This window comes from Sparus aurata, chromosome 11 (assembly GCF_900880675.1).
Source record: "Sparus aurata chromosome 11, fSpaAur1.1, whole genome shotgun sequence".
In the NCBI taxonomy this organism is placed as follows: Eukaryota; Metazoa; Chordata; class Actinopteri; order Spariformes; family Sparidae; genus Sparus; species Sparus aurata.
Window position 1 is genome coordinate 23,172,854 of NC_044197.1, and position 23,983 is coordinate 23,196,836.

Here is a 23,983-nt window from a genome sequence, read left to right on the forward strand (position 1 = left end):
GGTCATCCTCATTTCCTGCTACCCTGCTTCCTTCTACTTCCACTACATGACATTTTGGAGGCAAATATTGCGCTTGTTACTTCAAACTACATGAATTTGATACTTTTAGTCACTAGTTAAAACTTCGTTCAATTTTATTTTTTATTGATAATTAGATGCAAAACAAAATAAACAAACACCTGTTGAACATGAGATTCAGTAGTCTGCCAGGCTGATAATCAGTGGACCCATATTATGAAGTTTATGCGGACATATACATTTAGATATTGATAAGTACATTTACTGTTGAAACTCAGTTGATTGATACTCAATTAATACTTGTATGGACACAGGAAATGCAGACAAACTGACACAAGGACAAAAACAGACAAAGTAACATAAAACAATTGTACGTGTCCGCAGGATCTGTTGTTTGACGAGAGGGGACACAATGTAAATCTGTCATTTAATCATTCCATCATTAAGATGCCTGCTTAGAAGTTTCTTGATAAGTCTCCATGAACCAGGTGACGATCTGCATTTTGAACTTCCGTTGTCGCGACTCTCTCTGGTGGACGCCTACCATTGGGGAAAAACACAGGCTCTAATACACGGGGACTGATCAACAATTAAAACACAGGTGAACAGGAAAAAAGGTGGGAAAAAGACAAAGACAGGAAGTGTAAAGCAAAACACGAAGACACCTTACAAAATAAAACAGGAAATGACTGAACCAAAAACCCAAACCATGACCACTTTGTTTGAAAACTGTAGCAGACAAACACATTTTAGCAACGAACACACTCAGTTTGACATACAGTAATGTCCTCCTCCTCCTCCTCACCCTCTCACGGCAGCTGACATACCATCCATTAATCATTCCTCAGCTCTGACTGGGCGATTTACAGTTTGTCATTCTGTTCTGCTGCGTTCCTACATTACGTCTGATGGATATATGCCACATTAGCATAAACCTTGCGTGCTGTGTTTCCCTCAGCAGTATTGTGCTCTTTTACAAGGTTAGCCGTGTCCACACATTCCCTTGGAGTGTGCCTCCAGTTTAAGACTGCTTGTATTTAGGGAGAGAGAGAGTGTGTAAAAGGCAATCAAGTTTTTGATTAAATAAAGAAAAGGGGAATCTCATTAAGATTCCTGGCAGCAGCAGGAGCCGCACACCTCTGAAGGGCCTTGCAGTTATTGGCTTAGATTACTAAACAGTTGGTTTAAACAGATACAGCCTTTTCTTTTCTCGGGCAAGGACCTTTATTGTGACGGTGCTGCGCACTAAGCAGTATTCAGCGGTGAAACAGAAGCTTACAACTCACATTTCTGCTATAATCCATCATGGTGCTGAGCGTGCTTCACTGTGCTGCTCCTCCAAGTGCCTGGAGCTGCATGATGGATGGATGTTACAGGCCCACCTAGGCTATGGTCCTGTGTGTGTGTGTGTGTGTGTGTGTGTGTGTGTGTGTGTGTGTGTGTGTGTGTGTGCGTGTGTGTGTGGTGTGTGCGTGTGCGCTTGTGTGTAAACTATATATACACGTGAGAGGGAGAGAGAGGGAGGGAGAGGGAGAGAGGTGAGCTGTCAGCCTGGAGGTAACAGAGGGTGTGGTGCTGCATTATTACTGCAATTGTAGTACAAAGCCGCTGGGAAGGGCAGAAGGAGAGGAGAAAGGGATGATGGGATGAAGGAGGAGGGGGTGAGAAGGAGACAAAGCAGGGGACTGTGGGAGATAAAAGGATGAAGCGTGGATGGCGAGGCCAGAGAGAAAGGAGGACGTAGAGGCGACAGGGTGGCTGGAGAGAGGAGGGGATGTGAAGGAGGGGTTGATGGGAAACGAGATGATGAGGGAGAGCGATGAGGTTGAGGCAACAGAGGAGAGTTCAGATGACTTTAACACCGTGAAGGACAATTCGTCTCTGTTAATTCTGCTGTTTGCCGTTGGTTTTCTTAATCCTGTGAAAAACTGGCCAGATACACAATGCCATTTACAGGAAAGTGTCAACTCAGCTGACAGTAAAATATCAATACAAATCTATACAACATATAGAAAAAGGAATATAGGGCCGTGATTAAAAACAAACTAAATTAAGATAAGTATCACTTTTAAAACCATAAAAAACTCACTCAGATTTATTTTCATTATTCATTGATGTTTTCAGGAGTGCTCAAACTCTTCCAAAACTAAAAATGCAAAGCAAACGCCTATTTTATTGTTAAGATGGATCCCTTGATCATTGTTCACTCTGCCTACTCAGATTCTAAAAAATGTTCAATAATTTGGAATCCTGCATAATGAAGAAGTATTATTTACCTCAAGTAAAAAAACAACCTAGAACACTGATTTATATGGTTTGCTGGAAATGTTTCATCAGGAAGCCAAATTAAAACTTACAGTGAGCCGACTTTAGTCTGCAGGCCTCACTTTGAGACGCCCTGGCTGTTCTATAAAATGTCTTAGGCTGAACAACTAATCAGATATGAACTAATTTACATTATGGCCTTGTGGTGCAACATCCAAACCCACTGAGCTGAAGTTTTTTGATAAAGTGTGTGTCACAACACAACATTATGAATAAAATATTGTGGTGCTACAGAGATGCCCCGGTCTACAAAGGGGACGTGCTGTTTGGTAAAGATCCTAGAATACAAATCACATCATTATTTTTATAAATGTCTGACACGATGCAAATGAAATGCAAAATGTACCATTCCCACTTAAATTGTGACTCATACAGCAGTCACAAAATCTGCCAAAGTAGGCAGAATATGATTACTTTTTACATATCTTGAAGCCCTTAAATTGTCCAAATTATACTGTCCAACCAACTGTCCAAAGGCTAAAAAGAATGAATTTCCAGTGTTATAAAAAAGGAGAAAAGCAGCAGGAAAACCTAATATTTGAGTTTGAGCTAGAGAATATTTGGCATTTTCACTTGATAACAAATTATAATAAACATTTACATGTCAGGTTTCAGGTTTAGGTTTATTTAAAAAAAATAACCGTTTGGCACCAAAGCAAAACTGTGAAAACTCAGTGTCTGGAGAGGCAGCAGTACCAACCTCTTTACTGGCAGCAGCAACATGACGATCACAATAATGAGTGATCTGATGCTCTCTTACTTAGTTACAGTGTCGTCAACACCATCAGAGGACGGAGTTTATCATCCGTCTTCATTGTCTTGCAGTTTGTTGCGAGGTGCTGAGGAGATGGGACTGAGGAAGGCGGTGAAGCCGGAGTTCGGCGGAGGAACCCGAAGCTTCTCCTGTGAGGAGGACTACATCTACGAGAACATCGAGAGCGAGCTGTGCTTCTTTACTTCACAGGTCGGTGTCAGCGTGGACACACACACACACACACACACACACACACACACACACACACACACACACACACACACACACAGAGGGAATATGGTGTAGAGGCTTTACCTAAATACACCGCCTCCTCCTTGTTCCCTGCAGGAGAGGCAGAGCATCATTAAATACTGGATGGACAATCTACGTGCCAAACCTGGGGAGGTGCTCCATAACATCAACTTCCTGGAGGGCCAGCCAATCAGTAAGTTTATCACCTTTGCCTTTATCAGGACTGTGTTTCTAGACCGTCCGTGATATCTGTCTTTATTAAAAAAGAGGGCAGCTCGTTGGCAGGCTTTGGAAGTAATCCCTCAGTTGCTTTGGGTTTAAAATTATAAGACGCTGATGTAGATAGTTTCAGTTTTATCGTTATATTCTCTTCCTCTCTCCGTGTCCCCCTCTCTAACAAATTAAATGTAGTCATTTCAACTTGCTTCATTATCCCCTGCAGTCCCGGAGCTGAGTGCGCGAGGTGTGATCCAGCAGGTTTTTCCTCTCCATGAGCAGAGGATCCTCAGTCAGCTGATGAAGTCCTGGGTTCAGGCTGTTTGTGAGAAGCAGCCCTTAGGTCAGCAGAACAAGATACTTGCCATACTTACTCACACATCGCTGAAATGTACATAACATTACTTGTACAACCACGAGACATGAGAAATAAAGTACTTTTGACACAGTGTGAATCAACTTGCCCACAATAACCACCATGTTTTCCCCTTTAATTTGTCATTTACAGATGATATCTGTGACTACTTTGGGGTGAAGATCGCCATGTATTTTGCCTGGCTGGGATTTTACACCACCTCCATGTTATATCCTGCTGTGATTGGCTTCGTGCTGTGGATGCTCACCGAGTCGGATCAGGTGGGGAGGGAAGCCATCACAGCCCGAAGCGGCTGGAATCACCGATTTGAGAAATTGCCATCGCTCGATCGCAGTCTGAAGCGTGCTTGTGCTTGTGTTGTTGCAGACGAGCCGAGACATCTGCTGCGTGGTGTTTGCACTGTTCAACGTGGTGTGGGCCACTCTGTTTCTGGAGCGGTGGAAGAGGAGAGGGGCTGAGCTGGCGTACAAGTGGGGGACGCTGGACACGCCGGCTGAATCCCTGGAGGAACCGCGGCCTCAGTTCAGGGTGAGAGAAGCTGAAAATCTTTCCATCTTCCCGTCGTCTATTTCAGGCCTTTTCACGTATGTTCTGTCTCTCGGCAGGGAGTGAAGCGCTGCAGTCCCATCACAGGATGTGAGGAGTTCTACTATCCTCCGTGGCGGAGGCGTTTATTCAGGTGGTTGGTCAGCCTGCCCATCTGTATCCTCTGTCTTTGCTTTGTCTTCCTGGTCATGCTCATCTGCTTTGAGCTGCAGGTCAGTCAGTTGTCAATTAGCATCTGCTTTAAAAAAAAAAAAAAAACAACATTATTCCATTTATCTGGAATCACGCAACAGCTGCACAGTCAGTCTTTTGTGAGAAAGCTTTAAAGAGTGATTGATCTTCTTTAGCTGTTTACAGAGTTATTTTTAGTACAAAAGAACATTGAGTGTTTTTCATTTGAAATATATAAATAAAGAGAAAAAAAAAGATTAAACAAGAGATGGATGATTCATGGAAATACTTATCTTCCTGTTCTCCAACATCTCCCCAAATTCAGTGTCCAGAAACCTCATGGAGATGATGATTTCAAACCAGCCCTCTATAGATGGGATGTGTGTTTTAAAGGATAAGTTCAACCAAAAAAATGAAAATTCAGTCATTATTTTCTCACCCCCATGCTGACGGAAATTTGGGTAAATCTCAAGGTCTTCAAACTATTTCTGGAGCTTCACAGCAAAACAGTGTTGCACCATTCTCCTTTACAACTGAAGTAGCTACGGACTGGTTTTAAAACGTATCCTAAGTCCCCAGCTACTCCAGTTGTGTAGGCGAATGCTGTTTTGCTCTTAAGCTCCTTGTAAATAATGACAGAATTTTCATTTTTGTGTGAACTTATCCTTTAAAAAATTTCTTTGTAATTGCTTTTCTAGCAGCCGCACTCACCGTTCCAAATAGGTGTTTTGGTTTGATATGTGTAGCTGTTGAATGTAGAAACCCAAAAACGTAGTTTGTCCCAATTAGAAGTAGTTTTTATTACTGATATATACGATCTCTAATTCTGTATAAATCTCAGGCCAAAAAGCGTTGATTTTTAGAGAAGCCCAAAACAGCTGGACAGACTTCTGAACAGGTGTGATAAAATACTGTATCTGGTAATACTCTAGCATCCAAATACTTTCCATGAGGTTGGGCTTGATATTCTCCATTAGCGTCTGTTTTTGTAGGACACCTTCTCCTTGTTTGTTTGCCTACACACCCTGGATGTTGTTCTGTCTCTGGAGTGTGGAGTAAAAAGCTGCGGTTGTGTCTCTGCAGGAGTTTGTGATGGGGATCAAGGAGATGCCCCGGCTAGCTCGCTTCATCCCCAAAATCATGCTAGCTATCACTGTGACCGCATGTGACGAGGTGTACAGGAAAATTGCCTGCTGGCTCAATGACATGGGTGAGAGTCAAACGTCCAGTTTTCTATACAGTAGACATACATCCAGAGCGAGGGACTCTTGTTAGAAGATAATTGTAGTAAAGTTGCTCCTTGTGGATCTTTTTCAGTCTCTTGTAAGCTCCAATTAATTAAAATTCTCCAGTATATTAAAGTGTTTATGAGCGATTCAGCATGTATGATAACAGATGACTCATGTTGTTTCTCCGCAGAAAACTATAGACTCCAGAGTGCCTATGAGAAAAATCTCATCATCAAAATGGTTCTTGTGAGTGGCTTTTCATTACACCATATTCAAGCAACCCATGTGATGCGAGGAGTTATTTTTAAAAGTGCCCCTTTCTTCTTAATGACACCTGGCATGTTCTTTGTCTTGCAGTTTCAGTTTGTAAATTCTTATCTCAGCCTTTTTTACATTGGATTCTACCTCAAAGACATGGAGCGGCTGAAAGAGGTAAGAGGCGTCTCCGTCGCAGCTCTGATGTTTCTCTGTCTCACATCAGCTTCAGTCGTTCATTTGGCACCATGTTCTCCTTCTGCTTACATGAACTGATTTCTGTAACCGCCCATCCTCACATCCACCCATTTGTCTGTCTGTGGAAGATGCTGGTGGTGTTGTCCCTGTTAAAGAGTCTGCAGCGGCAGGTCCGGGTCAATCTGATGCCTTACCTCATCTTCAAGATCCGGATACTTTTGATCTCTGTTCCCTGGTACTTCAGGGCTTTACTCAGGACCAAAGTATGATCCCTGTACATGCGCTGTCTTGGACGAGAGGGTGAAGGTCCATTTCTGACCACCACCTCTGTGTCAATGTCGCATGCTCTGTGGTGAAGACGAACTACCAACCTGCTTTTTGATTGTATTTGTCTCGTGAGAGCCCTGAATCTTTAATGCTTTTGCTGATGTCTATGTATTGTGTTGCCAAGATGTCTACGTGAATTAGCATGATAACCAGGAAGTCATGGCCCCGTCTCATAACACCACTCTGTACCACGAGAGGGGACAGACCCGTAGCCCCCATAGTTTCAGCTGGAAGGTATATGCCAGCTGTTCGAGTAATGCATGAAAAAAATTAACTAAAATGAATAATAAAATGTCAAGAGATGAAATAATCTTACTCATATTTTCCCTATTAAACAGAAAAATACAACGGTTCACCGGCTGCATTCAGTCACCAGACTAAGATGAGCTTGCCTCGTTAACTCATCGTAAAACACACTTCATTCAAACCAAACATCAACTAAATGACATTGGCCAACACAGTCTAGGTTGGGTCAAAATAAATCCTTAATTCACCGATGTGAGATGAGAAAATATCGCTTCTCTACGTGCCGTTTTCACCCGCTACTGATGTCCGACTCGCCCCGGCCATGGATAGCTGGCAGAGAGCATCATCTGTCTGTTACTCTCATGTTTTTGGAGCCGCTTCAGATCCTGGTCATGTTCTCTTTGAAGGATTACATTACATCAAAACCCAATTATTTGTTTGAAAATGTCATCACGTCGAATACAGTTATTGCGTCTTGGAAACTCCTCTTAGAGACACTTTGCGAAGATGCGGTGGAAAATCTGTCAGAAGAAAAATGTAAAAATGATCGAGCGTTTTGTATTTAGACGGATTGAAACTCGCTACACCTCCCTCAGTCTTCATTCCACTTTACCACCTCTCCTGCATATATAAGCATCATGTCTAGTAGTTGAGTGATTTTGCCATTATTTCTCCCCGATGTGTGGATCCAATGTGGATTTTTTTTTCCACGTGCCTTTTTCCTTGCGTGCAGTTTGTGTAAATTGCTTTTCCGATACCCCTCTCACCACCCATACCTCAATTTCTCACTCTGTCTGTCAGTTGCTGTTACACTCTCAGCCGGAGTGCCACCTCATTGGGCTTGTCACAATCTGTGAGCATCACCTGACTTTATAGTTTTCTCATGTCTGATTACCAACCGCAACGTCCCAGCACCTCCAAAGAAAATTTGTCACAGTTTATCAACTTTTTTTGCCAAGACAATAAATCCCCCTCACTGCTGCATTACAGCACAAGTGAAATAATGCTGAAACACAAAGGCAGACAGGATTTTTTTTTTTTATTTTCATACTGCAGAGAAATGAACAGAAACCAGCAGTTGTCCCAAAGGTATGAAAGAAAAAAAAAGATGAAAAATCTCTGGCGTAGTCCTTTAAGTGTCTGAAATGAAAACCATCTGGTGTTGTCGGTCTGACTGTGCCAGTGTCTGACTCTGACGTATCTGTGCCGAGTGTTCCTGTAGGTAGCAGTGGGAGAGAACAGTATCTCCTCTCTCCTCATTCACTGAAAATAAGATTCTGTCCTCGTCTTTGTCGGAAATGTATTGTGGCGTTGTGATTGCAGTTTGTGCTGTAGCTAGGTGCTGTGTTATATGGTGCTTCAGCGTTATTTGACTTGGAAACAATTTCTTTTAGATTAAAGCCAATACCGGATAGTAAGCGTTGTGATGCTGCAGCTCTTAGCGCGTATACCCTCTGGCTGTATATTAAAGGGCTGAAGACATGCTCACTGCTTGGCTGCTAAAGGATAATTCTAGTTTTGATGCACCTTGGGTCCCGGTTTCATAGATTTGGCCAACATTTCTATCAGTTTTGACAATATCTTGATTACCTGGGTAATTGCTGAGATCTGTCAATCCAATTCTAATTATATAGCACCTCAAACAAATTAAATGCAATCTAAAGTGCTTTACAAGTAATTGATTAAATGTTAAAGGCACCCTGTGGCCTAGAAAAAAAAGTAACTGAAAATTTTGAAAGGTAATATTTACAATATTAATAAGTTTTTACTACAAATTATCAGCTTATTTCCATAACTCAATAAAAAAGCTGTTCTCAGAAGAAAATAAGGTCCCCAGAAACCTGTTTGAAGCTAAAAGGAGGCAGGGATAATAATGTAACCTGTTTTGCTGTCACGGGAGTTTGTTTAAAACTTGACAGATAGTCTGACTGCGTACATTACCTGCCCTGTCAGGCTTTACTATGATCTCACACCTTTGTAATTAACTTGTTGGATACCAGTCTTGGGCCAATATTAGATATTACCAAATATCGCAATATTTGCTGTCATATTTTGTTCATATTGAACAGCTCGGATGAACAGGGAATGAAGCCGGGCTGGTGGAAGTTACTGACATAGCAGCATGCATGCACCAGGGTAACATACAGACAGGACCAGTTCACCAGTTTGGCAATATTTCAGGTTTACGGTCTGAGAAAGTGGCGAGTTAAGGGATTTGAATGAGACTACATGTTGTCTTTGGCGCAAGATGACAATATTGTCTGTTGCGATATTTGAGAGGGACAACATTGTGATATAAAACTGTGGGTATTACCTATTGAGTACACTGTTACTACAAATAGTTATAAAGGCCAAAACCATGAGATAGATTCAATTTGCAATAAACCTGAAAAGTTGAGTCTGTGTGATTTGCATTTGTTCAGCTATGAGTATCACTGAGAGGTTTTTGAGTGTCAGTCATTTCCCTCGGTGCATCATATGTCATTGAAATGTAGTGTCGATGGTTTTAAAGGGCACGTCATCCACGGTAATTCACGTCCAGAAAACTGCAGCCGCACTGCTTCCTGTTGTTGCACTTCAGAAAACAACCCAATCACGGACGTTTTTTGATATACAGGGAAACGTACAGCAGCAGATTTTTGACTGATGTGGTTTGCTCGTGGACACACTCTGCATACATAAATGTGTTTTGATTGATTTGTTGCACTTGTTCCATGAGGGTGTGTCCTGCTGCTCTCTCAGCCCGTTATGACGTCCTCATTTCCAACCTCTTGCATCCCAAGCTGTCTGCATTTTTCCACAGAGGTGTTTCTTTCAAATGTTCTGATTAGATGGGCAGCATACTCACAGTGTGCTGTGTGACTGTCTCTCTCTGTCCTTGTCAGATGCTGGCCACTCTGCTCATCATACGCCAGTTCCTTCAAAATGTGAAGGAGGTGCTGCAACCTTACCTGTACGAGCGCCACAAGCTGGGTGAGCTCACGCTGCGAGCTGTGTGGGACCTGCTGCTCTCAGTGCTGCTAAAATACGCCCGACTGGCAGCTGGAAAAGCCCAGGCCTCCCCGACCGACCACGCCATGCCAGGACCTGGACTGAGGGGCACCAGGCCCGGGCTGGGGCCGTCAGAAAGAAGGTCAAACTCATTATTTCAACTCTTATTCAGTAGGTTAACAGAGTAGAAACTTCAGTAAAATGTATGTGCAGGTTGCAGTGATGGGAGTTCAGAAAGAGCTGAGGAAACGGCCAGAACACCGCTGGGAGTGAGTAACGCACACATTTTGTCTGACGTCTATCTGTCTGTTGGACCCCTCTCAGGGAGAAGAAGTGTTTGAACGGGGGATGCGGGGTGCCTGATGAGGAGGAGGGAGGTGAGAGGGACGAGGCTGACAGCGGGAGGTTCAGTGAGGGAGAGACGGAGGAGGAGAGTCTGATCGACTGCGGTTTGAAGCTGAGAAAAGTCAGCTTCATAGAGAAGGTAAAAGCTGTGTGATTGCATTAATGGATGATGCATTTTATTGGTTGGTCATATCGTAAAAGGTATCGTGCACATATAGTAACAACAGTTATCATTATCATTGTGTTGTCTGGTGTTGTTGTTAAGGTGGACAGACGGCCAGCCTGCACTGGGCCCCCTATGGACAACAGTTTCCTGGAGGAGGGGAGCCCCACCATGGTTGAAAAAGGAATGGACCCTGCCTCTGTATTTGAAATGTGTGACGACGAAGATGACAATGGCATCCATGACGTGAAGGAGCAGGGTGGGGGAGGGGCCGGTGTGGCTGAGGGAATTAATGCTGCTGCTGGTGCCGCTGCTGCCGCCGCCAGCACTGCCCCACTGCCTTCTGGCTCTGAGAGCAACACGTCACTGCGACACAGAAGACGGGGCAGGAGCGCAGAGAGACCTGAGCCGAAGGCGAAAAGGGAATCGTGGATGGACCCTCCTGAGGAGAGAGAGAGCAACACGCTCACTCAGGCTGAGATGGAGAGCTGCATGCAGACTTATGCTGTAAGAAAGATTAAAGTCATTCAGTAAACTCTGCACAGGGATGGGAGCTTTACATCCCATGTTCCACGATCTGTTGAAGGGATTTGGGAAGCACAACTTCATACACGAATAGGCTCTTACAGCTTTGGCTGACTCATGCTCCTTGCCCCGATCAATACAGTTGTTTCAGAATTCTTGTTTTGAAATCTCACAAATAGATTAGCAAAATCGTATCAATACAAATGTTCATAAAAGTAGTGATTAGAGATGCATCCTAAGTTATAGGCCTGATATTTGGAAATGTATATTAACGGTTATCTAGGATAAATTAAATGGAGACAATTTTTGAATTGAAAAGTGAACAGCTATCTTATCGACATCGACCATGAGAAGCAGGTTATTATCAGTTATTGGTGTCGGCTCAAAACAAATCCATAGAGTGCTTCCCTAAGAGTCATAATTATAATCATAATGGACAATAATCCTAATAATAGTAATTGTTTGCCATTTATATATATGATTTGACCGAAGAAATTAAAGCTTTAAACTGTGGGATAATATGTGGAGGGGAAATGACAAGTATTCTTTTGTTTGCAGATGACCTTGTTTTATTTTAATTTAAAAAAAAACTGCAACAAATGCTCTCCTTCACTAATTAATACATGGTGTGACAAATGGAGACTGATCGTCATAACAGAATTACTTTTTATTTGGAATATTTCCCTATAGATACACATTACATTCATTTGCAGTTGGAAGCTATTAGTTCCACTTAAAATAGAGTAAATACACTTATACAAAATAACTGTAAAATGTTGTCTAGGAGTTGGTAAACAACACTTGACTCATTCTCCTCATACTTCAGGTCAGGTTTCATACATGTGGCAGTGAAGTGCTGCAACATGAATCTAACAGAAAACCTCGGCCTTCACAGTCACATGACACTCCACACGTGTCCCACAAATGTGATGTGAACATGTTTAGAAAGGTCATACGTGACTGTATGACAGTGAAACACAGCTAACGATGTCATTTGGTGTCAAGACATGTAGTTTTGTTTTCAAGCTGCCATAGTAGCATTCCGCCTGTAGTTTCTTGCTAGAGCCGTGGTTTTTAATGCTCCACCTCGCCCCTCTCAGGACACCTTCCAGGACTACCAGGAGATGTTCGTCCAGTTTGGCTACGTGGTGCTCTTCTCCTCGGCCTTCCCTCTGGCGGCCATGTGCGCTCTCATCAACAACATCATTGAGATCCGCAGCGATGCCTTTAAGCTCTGCACCGGTCTGCAGAGACCCTTTGGAATCAGAGTGGAGAGCATCGGCCAGTGGCAGGTCAGAAAGTGAAAAGTTAATGTGTTAATGTGAAAGTTAATCCAGGCTCATGAGGTTTCACCAAAACACAGGGGATTTAAGACAGTTGCAGTGATGTCGCCATGTGTGATAAACTCTGGCTTTGTAACAATTTTTGAAGTTACACTTTCATGTAAATTTACCTGTGTAGCTACTGATCAGTTACCACTGTGTGGCTGGAACAACTGAACAGAACATAACGAGGCCAACATCAAAGTGATTTTTCTTTTTTCCCCCCTCACAGACTGCGATGGAGGCCATGGGCCTGATTGCCATCATCGTGAACTGCTACCTGATTGGTCAGTGTGGTCAGCTGCAGCGACTCTTCCCGTGGCTCAGCCCTGAGATGGCCATCATCTCCATCGTCATCCTCGAGGTACCACAGCGCGTCCCTGCTAGTGTCACTGAAGTGCTTAGAGCAGTGCTTTTTCAAACCTTTTCTCAGGGCAGCAGCAGTTTGTGACCCTGCACAAACTGTATGCTGATCAGAAAATGCGCCAGGTAGTTAGGCTGCAAAAAGGTTTACTAATGTGTGTTTGTTTCTACCTGCAGAGACTATTCAGTATGTTGAGGCCGATGTCTAACTCACACATCATTTATACCCACCATAATGCATATTGGGTATGACTTAAGTTTTTAATTATTTTGCAGTAAAACAAATATTTTTAGGCTTTATCACGTGACAATATTGGAGGGATGATTATTGATACTTAAAACAAAATAATAACACAATAAGAGTTTTGATACATAATCATCAGTAATGTGGATATAATGACAAAGTGGATAAAGACAAGTATGGGAACAATTAAAACAGTCTGGTATGATTGCTGTAATGCAGCCTTTAACACCAAGCAATAACAAGAGTGAGGCCATGTCCTGATAAAATATCAATATGCTGTCAAAGAGCTACTTGTTGTGCAAGAATATCTAAACAATTAGATATTAAAAATGTTGTATTGAAAGAGCAAGAAAGTAATGGCAAAGTATAGGTTTGTATTTCAACAAATGAAATAAAATGAAATAATGATTTCAGAGTTTACGAGGTGCACCTGAATGCACCGTTAAGTCCTGTAGTCCCTGTGTGTGTGTGTGTGTGTGTGTGTGTGTGTGTGTGTGTGTGTGTGTGTGTGGAACTCCAACACAGCCAGCAGAAGAGACAGGCAGCTCACCCAGAAGTGACACAGAAATGCAGCAGAAAGTCTTATAACATAGTTGCACAGTTTTTTATTAGATGACAACTTTTGTACTAATATTTGCCCACCTGTGGCAGAGAGCCTTCCGAGATTTACACTGAAATTTAAACCCTACTAGTGCATTATCAAATTGCGCAGACAACACATCTCGCTTGCTCGCTGAGCCTCAGACATCCCCTGCCCTGCATGTATCACAGTTATTACACCCAAACAAAAAGATGTCTCCCGACAATACTGTCTGAAGTATGTGTCTGAAAGAAGCATGATATAAATGCAGTACAGAGTGAGTTTCCTGGGTTTCCAACAAGCCACTAGTTATGAAAAGCATGACCAGATGAAGTGAAGCTCTCTTCATGTTTCTCCTCTTACTTGTAACATATTTATACTTCGCTCTGCACTCTGTCACTACCTAAATTTGGAACAAGGTAAACAGCCTGCAGCTCTGTCTTGGCCTGATAAAGAAGTCATGCCTATCAGGGGGAGATTTTCACGGCCCGGATGATGTTGTGCAAGAATTAGTTCAAGTAACGTACCCTCGAAGAATATTTGGAAGGACTGTGCCCTCTGCCGCATTGTGCTTTCATTTAATTCTATTTTTCGCTTTGTTTGTCCCTGCAGCACTTCGCCATCCTCCTGAAGTACGTCATCCATGTGGCCATACCTGACATTCCTACATGGGTCCGAGAGGAGATGGCTAAACTGGATTATCAGCGCAGGGAGGCCTTTAAGGTGAACACATTTAAAATGATGAGACAGCACGAGACATTTTACGCCTCGAGGAAAAGTTGCAGGAGACGGATAAGGTCATGAATTTCTCAGGCACTTTGGCCAAGCCCTGAAAAGGCTTCCTCCTTATGTGCAGAGTACTTTAATATAAGATAAATCTATCGCTGTAGCCACCACAGGAGCCAACGTTTCTGCTGCAAAAATGCTGTACCGCAGCACTGCAGCTTTCTTTTTGGAGATAATTTGCTTGTTTTTAACGTCTTGCGATATTTTAGCAGTGGTACTTCTGAGGAAAACAATTTGTATAACATAGGCTGTAGTGGCCCCTGCAGTACTAACGCAGGACTCTTAGCAAGGCATTTGTTCGATTGGGTCCCACTGCAGTATTGTAATGGTTAGCTGGCGTAGTGCTGATTCTAGTAAATACATTGTGGGAATGTTTCCCTTCCTCTGCAGAAGCACGAGCGTCAGGCCCAGCAGCATTACCAGCAGCTGCAGAGGAGGAAGAGGGAGGAGGAGGAGAGGCAGAGGCAGGCGGAGCACATGGCCCGCAGGGAGAGGGAGCGGGACGAGAGCAAAGGTGACTCCTCCGGGGATCACCACCACGACAAAAGTCACGGCAGCAAATCACGTCCCGGGAGTGGAGGCGGAGGCGGCAGCGGGTCGGACAAGCCCAAGAGGCCCAGCTCTCTGTTAGCCAACAATAACGTGATGAAGCTGAAGCAGATCATCCCGCTGCAGAGTAAGTTCTCCTCCAGTGGTGCCCGCTCCCCTCAGTCACCCACTGGGAATGAGCCGAAGCTGCCCGGGTTCCTCAGCTTCAAATTCCTCAAGTCACCTGAGAATAAGAAGGAAGGTGCGGCAGCTTCTGCGGCTGCCGCCACGACAGCTAACACCACAGCGACAGCATCGTCATCGTCATCGTCATCATCAGGTAGCAGCTCTCAGGAGCGTTCTCAGTCACCCAGTAAAGCCTTCAACCCTGGGAAACTGTTTAATTTTGGGAAATCTGACGGGGGGACATGCGTGAACGGGGCCCCGCCGTCCAGATCAGGGGAAGGATCATCATCACAGGCATCAGAAAGACAAGCATCCAGGTCTGACTTGAACGGCGTTCCAGATGAGATTCCCTCACCTGGAGGGGAAGGGTCAGAGAACGGACATTCAACAGACTTGGACCCGGCCGGCTCTAAAGTCTAGTAGCTGCGAGGGGAACAAATTGTGGTTGGTTACATCTCAACTGAAGAAGTGACGCGTTTACTGTGAGGAAAGGCCTGACCTGCCTTCTGTGTTGTCACAGGCTCTGTGCAGAGGTACCTGAGGCAGAGAGAGGAAAAGGTGAAACTGATAAGAGATGACTTCTGGTTTGGTTTTTTGGCTGAGGGACAAAAGAAACAGGCTTTAGAAGAAAGACATAAGCCCTCCTATCATGATTGAATAAACACACACACACACACACACACACACACACCCCTTACACACACAAACATAAAAATCCTTCCTTGTCTGCAATACATAAAGAAATGCATGAGCTGCGTTTCTAATATTTTTAAGCCTTTAAAGCAGAGAGCTGTGTTTCTTGATTTCTTCTAGTCATACATTGTAAGAGTCTCCCAGTCGGACAAAAGAGCCCGTTGCGGAGGAAAAAAGATTAAAAAACGTATAAGGTGGTATGAAAGGAACACAGATTGTTCATCAAATAACTACCGAGAGTGATTTTAGCTGTCACGACACCAAGTGATCATTAGATATTGTCTCATTTCTAACTGTGAGGAATTTGTGGGCCCTTGACTTTTATATGAAAGTGGAAAAATGGAAAAGCAATATCAGTCAGTGTTCTAACAATTCTTATCGATCATCACAGAATAAACCCTCCCTCAGTAAGCATCCCCGATGTATCACCAGCTTTATTTTCAAAGCGGAGGTGGTGTCTGAGCTTTGTACACTTCTACCCATCCTGTGACAGGAGCAGATCTGTTTAGGAAAGGAAGAAAAGACTTTAGTAAGTCGAGCTGTCACGTACCAGTATTTTTCCCCCAAGAGAGCGAGAGGAAGAGAAAAACACGATGTAAAAAAAGAGAAGAAAAAAAAAAAAAGCAGAAGTAGACGAAGGTGATTTTGAGAAAATGGAGCATGGAAGCCTGTTGCGTGCTGTTCTCCGTCCAAGCCCGTAGAGCGCCTTGTAAACACAGATGGTACTCCATTCCACACAATCGAACCAGACTTGGCAAACGAGCGTAGAGTTAAAGAAGTAACATTTGCACTAAAACCCCTACGCCCTGCATAGAACCGCCTCTCCCTCCCCTGCAGGAGAGGACCGACACCAGCCTGCCTCGCGACATTATGCAAAAGCTGGATCGTGTTTGATTTCCTTCTCTCGCACAGTACATGCGATCTACTCACCTGCTCCCTGCTCCCCCCCCCCCCCCCCCCCATTTTTAGATTATTTTTTTTTTTACAGTAGTTGCTCTAATTTACGTTGAGCTCTGTATCTTTTTTATACGCACCATTTGCTGCACTGCTTTATTGCAGCACTGATGACGGGAATTTTACTTTTTTAACCAAAGCGGTATTTTTCGGATTATACTGTTCACCCGAGCTGTATGTACTGTATGTTCTGTTAACATCAACGCGGTTTATGATACACACCCTTGAGTACAACAAGCATGCCCATCACCTACCATTAGAACGGTATCTCACTTCCGCGAGGTCTCCAGGAGGTGGTGCCAGAGTTCATTCGCGTTGCAAACTGATTGGCTACGGACTTATTTAGTCATCAGGCGTACAGCAGGGGTGTAAGGAGGTAAGTTTGTGAGAAATATGTATTGACATCGGATGAGGTACAATCACACAGCAGGCTGAGAGACTGAAACATTAACTATGCATTTTCACGTCATCACCTCTGGCATGGTTATTTGCAATAACACTGAGCTGTGGGAGAGTTGCGTGTCAGCACCTGCCCTACTGCACCGTCCCCGACCTGACTCTATGCATCTTTTCTTTGTGACCCCTCAGCTGTCACAGTCAGCTCTCAGCTCCCTCCTCTCTCACATTCGATGCGAGGGGCCGGCTCAAACCAATAACAATAATCTCATGCATCTCCTGCTTTGTGGTTACAGATTCTGCCCAGGAACTGATGACATGGCTTTAAGCCATTTTGTGGCTGCTTTAGTGTGTCTGTAACAACTTTTCAATGAGTATAGTCCACCTTTAAGTCACACGCCGGAAGAAAATACAACAATGTACTTCCCGCTGACGGGCGAAAAAGATCTTACTGACATTAAACGCAATAAGGAAAGAGGCAGGAGGTCAATTTGTGTGGTCGAAGAATCACTTTAGTGTCAATCTACAGTTTGTTCTTTTTATATCTGGAAGTTCGTGTTCATCATACGTGTAAAATGACAAGTGCAAGGAAGAGAGAAATGTAATATGTGTCAGTCTCACAGGCTGGAGGATAGAGATCAGGGTGGGAAGCGAAGCTGAGCACACTCTCATCAAAACCTTTGTTCTTGCAGCATTTGGATTTCAGGGATGAGTGACACCATGATGCAATAGAGTCCATATTTCATCATTTGAAAGTCTGTGAAAGTTTGTGTAGAAAATAAGAAGCCAGTTTTCGAGGCGGAGGTGACCCGAGTGAAAGGCGGGGATAAGGGCGTTTGCATCACAATGGAGTTTAGGTCATGCCTCCGTATATGTAGTTCCTCCTTTTTTCAGGGAAAACTCACAGTAGAACTTCTTGTAATAGAAATCGATAGCATTAACCAACGTATCACTTCTTTCATCCTTGCACTCCTTGGCAGCAGCATCAAATTCTGCATGTGGTTATTATGGAGGTCTTTTAATAAGCATTGATAACAGATCTTGGACAGTTTTTCGGGGTGTCACTGAAAGCTTCATAAAGAGGCATCCCATGCCAGAAACAGCACCATCACTGTTTTCTCGGGCCAAGCACAGGCGTCCCCCGCATGAGGACAGCAGCTCAGACAGCCAAGACTCATCAGCCGCCTGTACTATCAAAGCAACAGCGGTTCTTTAAAGGATTTGGGCTTATTCGAGACTTTACAAGCACCGTCAGTGTAATGTGAAACCAGTGGGGAAGGACTGAATTTAGTAAATGTTCTGTCTTCTTCTGGATTTTAAGAATGGATTCGAACAGGTGAGATTCTCACCACAGCTACATTAAAATTTGACTCTAACCTCAGAGTTTTAGATAAGACATCTTCATGGAAGCCTCACTTACTGAACATCATATGCTCTTCCAATGTACCACTGTACAAAAAAAAAGATCTTTTAAAGAGAAATACTGGGAAATGGGATTATTTATTTCTTTTAATTTATTTTGTCATATTTTTGTAAGACCTGAAAAATAGTTAATAAAACTATTTCAAATGCATTTCATGTGTTGTGACAAACTTGTTTCTACAAAATCATGACATCACATTTTCTCCTCACAAATGTTTATTTCAGTAACGGGAATCAGAGTCTCCTTAAAGGGTAACGTCACCAATTTTACACATGAAAGCTGCAAAAGAATTATCAACAGACCTCATGTTATAGACGTCTATGTAGTGTGTTGAAGAGATCTCCACTGAAGTTAGCATGCTAACCAGCTAGCCCCAGGCATGAAGATCAGCAGGCCAAAGCTCCTCTGTTAGTAATGCAAATACCAACATTACCCTGGTTGCTCAGCTAGCTGCATGGCTAACTGAGCTAACAAGCTATCATTAGCTACAGTCAAGAATGTAAAAAAGGAAGAAGTTACAGTTACCAGCTGTTAGCAGTTATTCTGGTGATGTGCTGTCCCTATTTGTTAGGAGTATGAATTCAAGGTGGGGGATTCTTACAAAGTGCATCTTTTTAAAGTGTGTTAACAGGTCTAGGTGAGATTTTTGGTTGTGCCTATCGATTTGGTCATTTGTTTTTAAACTGTTAAAAGTGCAATTTGAGTGGACAGTTTTTTTTTTAAAACCTACATTACCCACAATGCAACTTAGACAATGACTTACATCACTGTAGGCAATTTATCAGATTACGTGGAGCTTCTTCTGTAGCCTTTAAACTACTTTAAACTATTTTTACTTTTAACCACATGGAGTCACTGTACCATATGCAAAAGCGCTCCACAAGACCTGTCAACACACTATAATCGGTACAATTGGTGAAGTTTCCCTTTAAATCAAGGACTTCTAATCATCCTTTCAAATCACCACATGACAAATACCCAGTTTCAATCCAGTTTTATTTCAGCAAAGCTAAAAAGGACACATCTGACCTAACACACATGAGATGGGGCAAGGCTTAGGGTGTTGTAGAACAGTCTATCTGAGCAGAAGCATAACGTGGTTTTACACTTCAGAAACAGACGGTATGTACACTGTAGCTAAGGAGATGACTGATCACACTGTCAACCCACACTGCAGCATCGACTGAAAAAACAGACACCAAGGACAGGAGGCTTCGATGTGAGTCTGCTGGGCAGTGATAAGAACATTTAAAAGAAAAAAGAAGAAGCTTTATTCAGTGTTGTACAGTATAGGACACCAATACAAACTGAATCTCAGGAACAAGGCAGGATGGCGACTGCACTTTGCTGTGCATGCTTATTGTGCATTCTATGGCTGAAAATATAACTCCTCTTTAAACACCCCCCTCCCAGCTCTTGGACAATAACATCCAGGGCTGTCACAAAGACAGCACAAAAAGGACAGCACTGAGCCAGCTGGTTAGAAGAGGGTCCAAACCAAGATGACATTTTGTAAGGCCTATAGGCTAATACCTTCCACAGTCACACAAGATAACAACGCAACTCCAACACCCCTTATGTTTTATTACTGCTCCAGGAATACCCAGCCATCAACATGCAAGGCGAGGCAACATTCGCTGGACACAGGGGTTCCTTACTTTCACAAGAGTCATTTTCTATTGTATCCATGGACATGTATTATTTTACAAAAAGGCGGACACAAAGATACTCCATTGGATAAACTAATTGTGGTACTGGCAATTATTTACACACATCTTAATGTTTTCTTTTTCCCTTTTTCAGACATTCCTACACAGAGTCTCCTTCACCATCTGTGCTGTTACCTTGTTGTGCAGCAGAACATCTGATGTTACAATTTACTTCTTCCTTCTTTTTCTTTTAAATCCTTGGATGGGATTACAGCTAAAACTCAGAGAAAACACCTTTTTACTAGAATCCATTAGCCAGAAGGTGGTGCTAGATGTAAAAATATTTCTCAGAAACACCAACACAACATTTATCCTATGAGCACAAGTCCCAGAATAGAATTAAGATATGCATATTCACCATAAACACACATCTAGGGGAGATTCTGGAAGAGTTGCTCCTACTTTGTGCTGTTCTTCACAGTGCATTCTTGGTTCAGTTGATTCAGACAGTGGGGAGAAATGTCGCAGTGCCCCCGTGTGGTTGCAGAGTGGGCAGTGAAACTGAGAGGGTGGGCACTGTGGCTGGCAGGAAGCTCATTGCCATACATAAACAATAATAGTTATAATAAAATTAAAACAGTAACAAAATGTTGTCTTTGCACAAATCAGGACAGTCTCTCCAGGTGACTGAAGGCTACACATGTAATGTACCAGTTATGTGACTGTTTTTAAGGGTAGTGTCTGACTTCATCTGTCAAGTCCATCTCTGATCTTGAAATCTAATCTGACACTTTTCAACCATTCATTCGCCTCACGCGCACATTACAGCACAATACACACTCGCATGCATACAGACATTTTCACGTCTACTAACTCACACAGGGAATAGCCAACATAAATAAAAGAAACACCAGTATAAAGTTCCCTCCTGACAACAACTCTGTTCAGTCAGTGACTGATAGTCACGCTGAGATCTTCTCTGGTTAGTTTTTCTAATCATTTGATGTGTGGTGTAGTGCTCTTCTCTACACCACACTTTAAATGGCTGCTTCTCTATGGTAAATTCTCAATTTCATGCCAGGAAAGTCATCTTGCTCTGCCACAGCGCAGAATGACCATCAGTCTATATTCAGCCGGGATTATCCTTTGTTGTGTTTGTTGTTCGTTTACACTGGCTATACCCAGTATACACAAACACTCACACACTGCTTTCACACACAAATAAACACACACTCTTATGAGTCCTCATTCATCTCTTGGCTGTCTGTCCTGGCAATCTTCCTCGGGGGTGCTGGGCTGTCACCCTCACCTTGTTCCTGTTCCCTTTTCTTTGCTGCGTTCTGTGTGACACAAAAGATTAAACAGCAGTCAGTTAAACAGCACAATTTCTTTTCGATAACAATCCAGCTGCCAGAGACTACGAAAATGACCATCAATGAATTAATTCAGATTTAGGAATTGAACTTGAAAGATCTGCACATGCTCACCTTTTTGTCCCACTGCTGATGGAGGTAACGCAGGAGGATGTTGGTTTTCTCTGTTACAATAACTGCAGGGTGAACACAGTCAGCATATTACTGGCGGCAGAATGACGTCATTTTACTCTTGGTTAACAAGCGTTCGGTGAAAACACATCAACGATAAACTACAACAACACTGGTTTCTTACATTTCTGTCTAGTTTACATTCATTTCTTAGTGCAAGACTTTTTTCTCGCCACAGTTTTGACATTGAGCTCTGCAGTGTAAGTTTGGTACGTACTCTGTTCAGAGGGGTATTCACGTGTTGGGAGGTACACAGAGGGCCTCCGATTCTACGAGGCAGGACAGGAAGAGGTCACAAATCACAGTTAAGCATTCTTATTATGCATTGTTGCATATAATTTACATAAAATGGCAACTAATTCTTATCCATTTTCCTCCGTCGCAAATAACAGCACAGGACAAAAACTGGATTTATTCAAATAATTTAGTCTAGAATAGAAATGTATCGCCAGTTGACTTTCCTTTTCCCAGGTGATCGGGAAGTTTACAGGGAGTCAGTGTAAATGCAGATGGTTTCATTATTCTATCTCCATCACATTGTGTATTCAACATTTACTTCACAATGACACGTTGAAGCAGAGGTTTGGTTTCTATACGAGGTGTTTTATCTATAGCAAATATTCATTAGGTATAATAATGAGGAGATAAATATCAGAGGACTTACAGATGCTTTACAAACAGAGTCTGCATGAAACCTGCTGAAGTTGCTCTTATTGTAGACAGGAAGTCCTTTCAAGAAATCAGCCTGTGGGGAAGAGATCGAGGTGATGAATATAAGCCATAGAAAGCTCGGGTTGAGTGCATGTATTTTCTTTACTCCCGCATTTAATCTGACCCCAACCAAGCAAGCCCCAACATATGTTTCCATCTACTTTAATCAACAGACTTATTAGACTGTGGCATTTTATAGTTACTAATTGTCAGCTGGTAACAGCCTACGTGTGAAGGGTTATCAAGGACAGGTGTTAGACAGGTGGATGGCGGCGAAGAGCACCGACGAGGAGTCTCTGCAAATGACTGGAGATACAGGATACCGGTCACTGAGTCAGTGCTGGGCGTTCCCTCATCTCAACAGACCTATGCACGCTAACGGGCCTGCCGCTGTCTCTGTAACCTCCCACATGGAGGTGATGATATCAGATCGTGTACAGCAGAGAGTCCAGCAAGTGGTTTCAAATGAGCAAGTCAGAGCACTAAACGATGCCGGCTTGGCCTTGGTGAATGAATGCCAACAGGAGGAGCAGGTGTGGCTAGCAGCTATCTGTTACCCACAGTTAGCTAGCTCGGTGTTACCATATGCCCTCTGACAACTGTAAAGCAGCTAACATCACAAGTCTAGGTCATGTGGGATAATTACCTTCTCCATGATAATGCTAGGAATTTCCAACGTCGCCACGCCGACTTGTGGACTGAGCTAGCGGTCTGTTGTGCTGCTAGTGATGGCAGGCAGTGTGAGTATGTTACGACTAGCCGCGCTAGCTTGGTGGCTACTTATCCGAGACAGCCGTTTTTTCGTGTCTTCTTGGCACGGAAAACAGCGACCTTCACACACAAGTCGTTGTTTTCATCCTAGATCCAAGTGCCGAAAACCCGATACTACACTCAGAAAAAACAATCCAATTTGTCATTGCACGAGTTAGCAAAGCTAGTTACACAGGAATTCTTCGGCTAGCATGATGGCTCGATGGTAGCGACGCTCTTTTGGACACGCCCCCCGATAGCGCCCATTGGCCCAGCCGTACTCCCACGTGGTAGCGGCTTGCTCTGACAGCCAATCAGTAGACAGAAAATGTGTTAACCCCTCCCTAAAACATTGGTTCTGTACTCTGGCTCTCCCACATGATGAGCTTGATCATAAGAAACATCCCCATCTACTGACACAACAGTCAGAAAAGCGTTCAGTGCTTATGCTTCCTGTATGAGCCGACACTTATCTGTACACAAGTTGACGAGTTTAGTCTAAGTTTGTTTAGCAACTATAAATATTTATCTCAGGACCAGAGTATATCAAACTAGGATATAAAAATATTAGATTATTTTATTCTGTTCTGTCAAAACTGGAGTTGAATACTATCATGGGTATCTTTATCATAATTGAATAATGACATCTCCTGTACTTTAACTGAGCTTAAAGGTCACCTGGTGTGCTGGCTACATGAAGACATGTTTATCTTAAAATGGGTGTGGGTATGTTCCTACTTACTTTAACATAGTTTCAAAACTGCATCAGTACTTCTGACACTTTTCCAATACTAGGTATTTATATAATGATAATACTGCCACTACTACTAGTAGTAATAATAATAATAATAATAGTAATAACAATAAACTTTATTTATAAAATTAAAAACAAAGAGCTTTGACAAACAAGCGAAAGC

The 23,983-nt window shown here is 43.0% G+C and overlaps 2 protein-coding genes across 4 annotated transcripts in view; one reads left to right on the top strand and one right to left on the bottom strand.

Moving 5' to 3' along the window:
- ano8b (anoctamin 8b) overlaps positions 1 to 16,285 on the top strand; it is a 44,689-nt gene extending 28,404 nt beyond the window's left edge. For 2 of the 3 annotated variants that reach the window (XM_030432929.1, XM_030432931.1), the window contains exons 4-19: positions 3,169 to 3,307; positions 3,446 to 3,542; positions 3,792 to 3,908; positions 4,074 to 4,201; positions 4,308 to 4,469; positions 4,547 to 4,699; positions 5,742 to 5,868; positions 6,078 to 6,133; positions 6,245 to 6,319; positions 9,799 to 10,046; positions 10,229 to 10,388; positions 10,497 to 10,919; positions 12,038 to 12,229; positions 12,492 to 12,623; positions 14,059 to 14,169; positions 14,623 to 16,285. In XM_030432929.1, coding sequence (XP_030288789.1) covers positions 3,169 to 3,307; positions 3,446 to 3,542; positions 3,792 to 3,908; positions 4,074 to 4,201; positions 4,308 to 4,469; positions 4,547 to 4,699; positions 5,742 to 5,868; positions 6,078 to 6,133; positions 6,245 to 6,319; positions 9,799 to 10,046; positions 10,229 to 10,388; positions 10,497 to 10,919; positions 12,038 to 12,229; positions 12,492 to 12,623; positions 14,059 to 14,169; positions 14,623 to 15,366 — 3,064 coding nt within the window. In that variant the 3' untranslated portion in view covers positions 15,367 to 16,285. The remainder of the gene's footprint in view (positions 1 to 3,168; positions 3,308 to 3,445; positions 3,543 to 3,791; positions 3,909 to 4,073; positions 4,202 to 4,307; positions 4,470 to 4,546; positions 4,700 to 5,741; positions 5,869 to 6,077; positions 6,134 to 6,244; positions 6,320 to 9,798; positions 10,047 to 10,228; positions 10,389 to 10,496; positions 10,920 to 12,037; positions 12,230 to 12,491; positions 12,624 to 14,058; positions 14,170 to 14,622) is intronic. The other variant, XM_030432930.1, reaches the window with a different exon arrangement.
- Positions 16,286 to 19,390: 3,105 nt separating this feature from the next.
- On the bottom strand, positions 19,391 to 23,327 carry dda1 (DET1 and DDB1 associated 1). Its single transcript, XM_030432932.1, has 5 exons — positions 22,963 to 23,327; positions 22,270 to 22,350; positions 21,823 to 21,874; positions 21,549 to 21,610; positions 19,391 to 21,401 (listed from the first exon to the last, which is right to left on the bottom strand). The coding sequence occupies exons 1-5, from the start codon at positions 22,969 to 22,971 to the stop codon at positions 21,297 to 21,299; spliced, it is 309 nt and encodes a 102-aa protein (XP_030288792.1). The 5' UTR covers positions 22,972 to 23,327; the 3' UTR covers positions 19,391 to 21,296.
- Positions 23,328 to 23,983: the final 656 nt, after the last annotated feature.